Here is a 6,429-nt window from a genome sequence, read left to right as displayed (position 1 = left end):
CTGTACAATAATCACATGATATTATATATTAATTCACATATTTACGCTCCATACAATCAGTCTCATTAGAATATATTGCAATGGGCCCCTGGCACAAGGCACAGGTTATCATCTAGTTATCCAACACTACATACATGTCCATTTTTTATGGTTGTAGAAATTCTAGTTTAATGCATGTCAATTTATAGTGCAGTAGGGTTCAAGCCAGACTGGGCACAACAGTTGACAGCTCAAATATTCTTTCTTTAAAATTTTAGTTGTACTCCAAACAAAATTATATCTTTTTTAGCAAAAATACATTAAAGACATAGATGGTCACACACGTACATGCACACACCTCCTACTCCTATGAGCATCTCCAAAAGACCTGGCCTACAGGTCTTGAGATTGACAAAGTCACCACATGCACCTGACAGTCGTTTACTACTGAAATAATAAAGCCTTGAAATTCTGAAATAAATTCAGTAAAATGCGAGCACTTATGTCATGCCTAGAACTTCAACTTGAACGAGCGGGTTACATCAAAACATACCTGACCATTTGAGCGTAAAAGTTTGGAATCAAAATTATATCTTTCATAATAAACATCTGGCGCCTTGCGGTTATACAGCAAATCGAACTAGTATATTCTTATATACAAACATGTGCATTATAATATCTAGACATGAACTCCCTCCGTTTCAAAGTAGATGACTCAACTTTGTAGTATTTTGGAACGGAGGGAGTAACTGGAAAGAGAATGGGGCTGCTTTGTACTTTATCCATTCGAAAAAACTTGTCCCTCAAATGAATATATTTAGTATGAAGTTAGTGTTAGATACATTCATTGAAGAGACAAACTTGAAACAATTTTTTTCAGACGGAGGAAGTAATAAAAAGAGGAGAAACTTGGTACTTATGTACGGCGACGGCACGGTGGTTCAGTGAAAGGATAACATTTCCATTGCTGCAATACAGCATCAATCTGTTGAACATACCTGTTTTTTTAAGGAAAAACAGCTGTCGAACAGGATATTAGCAGCAGATGCAGATGCAAGGTAAACGTGTAAAAAATGCACTAAAAAATTGCTGCCATTATTGGAATGTTTCGAGAAACAACTGTACCTCAAAATAGAAATTTTGGCCAGAAGTCTTAGCCGTCGAGTACTCCAAACTGGAAAATACAGAAGATAAATATATATACCCAAGAGCAGGCTCTGAATGTCTAAGCACAATAATAGAAAAAAAAAATCCTTAGATGAAGGATCACCAAAATGAGTCAATCTGTGTGACTTCACAAATCTAGAATCAGCAAATTAAAATTAAGTCTTCAAAGGACAGTGATTAATTTAGTATTAAGTAAGGCCGGCACAAATCCATTTGAGCACCAGTCGTTTTCTCCGGTGCCATGAAACTGTGACCCCCTCTTCTTCTTTCTGCAGGAAACCGTGTAGGTTGGCATCACTTTGAAGCTCTATATAAGCAACCCCCACGGTCCGACCACCACCACCGCCATCATCCACCTTCCAGCGCAGCAGCTTAACAAGTACGGCGGCGATCGAGCACTGGGAGTAGTAAGTGGATCACTTGGAGCAGCAGCGAGCAATGGCAATGGCAGCAGTGGCGTCGCCGACCATGGAGGTCGATCAGGACCTCCCCGGCTTCCGCTTCCACCCCACGGAGGAGGAGCTCCTCGGCTTCTACCTCTCCCGCGTCGCCCTCGGCAAGAAGCTCCACTTCGACATCATCGGCACCCTCAACATCTACCGCCACGATCCCTGGGATCTTCCTGGTACGTACATATACAAGAACAACTACGAACAAGAACATCGTCGTAGTGATCGTATGATCGATGCATGCATGTCTGAGCAGCGAGCTGATGAGGTGTGTGTGTGTGGATGTGCAGGGATGGCAAAGATCGGGGAGAGGGAGTGGTACTTCTTCGTGCCGCGTGACCGGAAGGCGGGGAGCGGCGGGCGGCCGAACCGGACGACGGAGCGGGGGTTCTGGAAGGCGACGGGGTCAGACAGGGCCATCCGGAGCACCGTCGACTCCAAGCGGGTCATCGGCCTCAAGAAGACGCTCGTCTTTTACCTGGGCCGCGCACCGCGGGGCACCAAGACGGACTGGGTCATGAACGAGTACCGCCTCCCCGACACCGGCGCGCCGCCGCCCCAGGAGGACACGGTGCTGTGCAAGGTGTACCGGAAGGCCACGCCGCTCAAGGAGCTCGAGCAGAGAGCCTTTGAGATGGAGGAGATGAAGCAAAGGTCCGGCAGCAACGGTGGGTACGACTACAGTGGCGCGGCCAGAGCGTGCCCTGTCCCGGCAGCCGGCGACTTCTACCTATCGCCGTCCGACGACGTCCAGGACAACTTCCTGATCCCCTCCTCGTCGTCGTCGTCGTCGGTGGCGCTGTCTGGCAAAAGCAGCAGCCACGACGCGCCCAGGGTAGCGAAGAAGGAAGCAGACGTCGCCACGGTCACCGTCGCGTCGACGTCGTCTCTGTCCCAAACGGTGAACGTGCCCTTCCATCTGCAGCTCCCGGCCGTGAACCCACCCTGCGGCCTCCAGCTCCAGGAGGCGAACCACGGGATGTCGAATATGTCAAGCCTGGAGCTACCGGCGGCGAACCATGGGCTGTCAAACATGTCCAACCTGCGGGTACCGGCGGCGAACCAGGGTGTGCTGGACCTACCCAGCCTGCAGCTCCCGGCGGCGAGCAGCCGCGGAGTGTTCGACTGGCTAAATGACCCGTTCCTGACGCAGCTGCGCAGCCCGTGGCAGGACCAGCATTGCATGTCCCCTTACGCCCATCTGCTCTACTAATCAGATGCAAGACGTGCAAAGAGCAAGTATGCAAAACTTGAAGCAGAGTAGATGGTTAGCTGTAAATTCAGTTGTGCATACGAACCTAGACGTCAGTCTCTTTGATTAACACATGACAGTTTGTAACTAAGCCTGCAATGGATTAACTTAGGGAACTGTTTTGCGTTTGTGAGTCGTGAGGCCCCCAAGTCACTCGCTTTGGTTGTCGCATCAACCACCGCAACCATATGCCTCCTTCACGCCCCCCTTCCTCCCTTGCCATCGCTGATTGGCACCGCCGGGGCAAAACCCCGGTCGATGGTTGGTGGTCGGTGGGGGCGGGGCCTCTCTCTCACGTGACCCTATGCCCCGAGCTCTATCTGGCCGTCGCCGTCCCTCGCCCCGCCGGCTAGCTGCGACAGTTGTGCCTGGGGGATGGGGCCGTCGTGGCAGCTATCGTCGTTGCATTCACTCAGATACAGCTAGTTGCCATGTTTTCGGTACGGTGGGAACGAGGAACGGGAACGATGGACGAGAGTCGGTGGCTGAAAAAATAGGGTACAACGAGGGTATACATCTCTCGAACGATTTTTTTATAGCGGGGACGCGATCCAATCCGTTTGGGTACGATGAACCCGGTACGGTACCATGGGTCGAGGAACGCAGTTCCTGAAAAACGACGACTCCCTGACAGTCAGCATTCCGTGCTGTTAATGGATCCCTTGCAATTAATGGACTGGAGGAAGAACGAGGAGTCCTTGAGAAAAGAAACGACGGCGTGAGTAAATTATGCCTCGCGTTTTGGCTGTTGGATCCTTGAACCTGAATCGAGGAGTAGGCTGCGGGGACGCCGAATCTTCATCGAATCGTACCAAATCCGACCTCATTCCCGAATCCGATTCCGGGTCGATGAATCGGGATCGAGGGACGGCCTACCGTTCCCCGTTTCCGGCTACTATGATACAACGAGGCTGGCCGGGGGTGGCTGGCTTTCCCCGGGGCATGGCATGGATGGCGGTGCGGAGGGAGGCGGCTTCTCGTCCCTCCTTTGGCAATGAGTACCCGCCTAGATGCAAAGGGTATGGCCTTGGGTCTCCTGATCCGGTAGCTGCTATTGACGGCGTGTACTAGTGAGGTTGTAGGATGCAGCCTGAAGGCTTCTTTGTGGATTTTAACGGCTCTCCCTCCGACCAACTCGCCTCCAACAGTGTGATGCATTCTCTGGACGACGATTTGACGCAATGGGTATGGTTGTGCAGCGGGAACGGTGGGATTTATAGCTCAATGCATGTAGTTGCTGGGTGCATGTAGTTGCTGAGAAAGTGGTGGTGTCAACACATGATTGACTCCGATTTGGTGGTGCTTCTCCAGTACACCATGCAACATTGGTTGTGACATGAGTAAAATAGTAGAGACAAAGCCTGCCGATGGCAGCTCGAGCAAGCTTCGCCCCTCTCCATGACTATCTCATGAATGTTCTAAGGTTCTAGCTCCATCCATGTTGTCGGGGGTGTCGTGCGACATATGCCAAAGGATGGCTTATTATGGTGGGGGATAGTAAGACGTCGCCGGTGCCAGGAAGGGGATGAGGTGTAGACACGTATGCCGACGAACTTTACCCAGGTTCGGGTCTATCCTAGGAGAGAACACCACTAGTCCTGCTCTGCGGGGTCTCCCCATGATCACTAGATAGTCAAAAGTGGCTACAAGCTTGCTCCTTGGGTTGTTTCTCTAGAGGACGAAGAAGAGCAAGGCTACCCGTTAGCTTCTCTCTTTCTATGCGTGTGTGTAATCTCTATGTGGCTCTTTCTTTTGTATGGGTGCTCTGGGGGTTTATATAGGCCTACCCCCCAGGGGTACAATGGAAATCTGGCTGGGTGTAGGACCCGGCTGTCAGTGTCTGTGGTTGCCGACTTCTCTGCCGACCGATGGGGCCCGCCGTCTGGTGGGTCCCGCTGGCTATCTCATACTTGGCCGACAGGCCGTGCCCGCCACCAACAGGTCATGCCGGCTGCTTAGTACCGTGGCAGTGCCACTGATGATGCGTGCTTTGTCGGGGAGAGCATGGCTACAGTGTCGCCGCTGCTAAAAGATCATGGATGTCGCCTAGAGGGGGGGTGAATAGGCGCTTTTAAAATAATTACGGTTTAGGCTTGAACAAATGCGGAATAAACCTAGCGGTTAATTTGTCAAGCACAAAACCTACAACAACTAGGCTCACCTATGTGCACCAACAACTTATGCTAAGCAAGATAAACTACTAGGTGATAGCAAGATATATGACAAGAACCAATATGGCTATCACAAGGTAAAGTGCATAAGTAAAGAGCTCGGGTAAGAGATCACCGAGACACGCGGAGACGACGATGTATCCTGAAGTTCACACCCTTGCGGATGCTAATCTCCGTTTGGAGCGGTGTGAAGGCACAATGCTCCCCAAGAAGCCACTAGGGCCACCGTAATCTCCTCACGCCCTCGCACAATGCAAGATGCCGTGATTCCACTAAGGGACCCTTGAGGGCAGTCACCGAACCTGTACAAATGGCAACCCTTGGGGGCGGTCACCGGTACCCGTCAAATTGCTCGGGGCGATCTCCACAACCTAATTGGAGACCCCGACGCTTGCCCGGAGCTTTACACCATAATGATTGAGCTCCAAACACCACCAACCGTCTAGGGCACCAAGGCACCCAAGAGGAACAAGCTCTAGGGTGCCCAAACACCCAAGAGTAATAAGCTTCTCAAACTTCACTTCCACGTATCACCGTGGAGAACTCAAACCGATGCACCAAATGCAATGGCAAGGGCACACGGAGTGCCCAAGTCCTTCTCTCCCAAATCCCACCAAAGCAAATAATGCTAGGGAGGAAAATGAGAGGAAGAACTAAAGAAGAACGCGAAGAACTCCAAGATCTAGATCCAAGGGGTTCCCCTCACTTAGAGGAGAAAGTGATTGGTGGAAACGTGGATCTAGATCTCCTCTCTCTTTTCCCTCAAGAACTAGCAAGAATCATTGGAGGTATTGAGAGTTAGCAAGCTCGAAGAAGGTCAACAATGGGGGAAGAACATGAGCTAAAAATGATAAGGTTCAATGGGGAAGAAGACCCCCTTTTATAGTTAGGGAAAAATCCAACCGTTGTGCTCACAGCCCGCACCGAGCGGTACTACCGCTCCAAGGAGTGGTACTACCGCTAGGGCGGTAGTAGCCCTTTGAAACGCAATAGCGAGGAGGCAAAAAAGCCAGAAGAACCGTCGGAGCGGTAGTACCGCTTGACATCAAGGTACTACCTCTAGGGGTAGCGGTACTACTGCTAAGGGTAGCGGTACTACTGCTTGCGAGCGGTACTAAAAAATTACATTCGTGCCTACCACCGCTGGACTTGTGACGAGTTTTTGGTCCTGAGCGGAAGTAGCCACGAAAGTAGCCGCGGTAGTACTGCTCCAAGCGGTAGTACCGCTCCCAAGAGCGGTAGTACCGCTCCCAAGGGCGATAGTAAAAAATTACTTCAGCTCCTACCGCGGTAGTACCGCTGCAGCCTTTTCAGAACACCAAAACTACCACAACTTCTGCAAACGGACTCCGAATTCGACGAAACCAAGTTTGTTGGAAAGCTAGCGACAAGGGCTAACACAATCTTGAAA

At 50.9% G+C, this 6,429-nt stretch overlaps 1 protein-coding gene across 1 annotated transcript; it reads left to right on the top strand.

The window, feature by feature from the left end:
* Positions 1-1,501: 1,501 nt before the first annotated feature.
* Positions 1,502-2,932, top strand: LOC125528926 (NAC domain-containing protein 22-like). The gene is made up of 2 exons (XM_048693340.1): positions 1,502-1,771; positions 1,886-2,932. The coding sequence occupies exons 1-2, from the start codon at positions 1,585-1,587 to the stop codon at positions 2,806-2,808; spliced, it is 1,110 nt and encodes a 369-aa protein (XP_048549297.1). The 5' UTR covers positions 1,502-1,584; the 3' UTR covers positions 2,809-2,932.
* Positions 2,933-6,429: the final 3,497 nt, after the last annotated feature.

This window comes from Triticum urartu, unplaced genomic scaffold (assembly GCF_003073215.2).
Source record: "Triticum urartu cultivar G1812 unplaced genomic scaffold, Tu2.1 TuUngrouped_contig_5218, whole genome shotgun sequence".
Lineage (NCBI taxonomy): Eukaryota > Viridiplantae > Streptophyta > Magnoliopsida > Poales > Poaceae > Triticum > Triticum urartu.
This window is presented reverse-complemented; position numbering and strand designations above follow the sequence as displayed.

What these genes read in the sequence shown, in the direction of transcription:
- LOC125528926 (XM_048693340.1), top strand. Translation starts at nt 1,585, where the DNA reads ATGGCAATGGCAGCAGTGGCGTCGCCGACCATGGAGGTCGATCAGGAC. An exon ending in CGATCCCTGGGATCTTCCTG is followed by an intron (nt 1,772 to 1,885) that starts GTACGTACATAT and finishes GTGGATGTGCAG; the next exon opens with GGATGGCAAAGATCGGGGAG.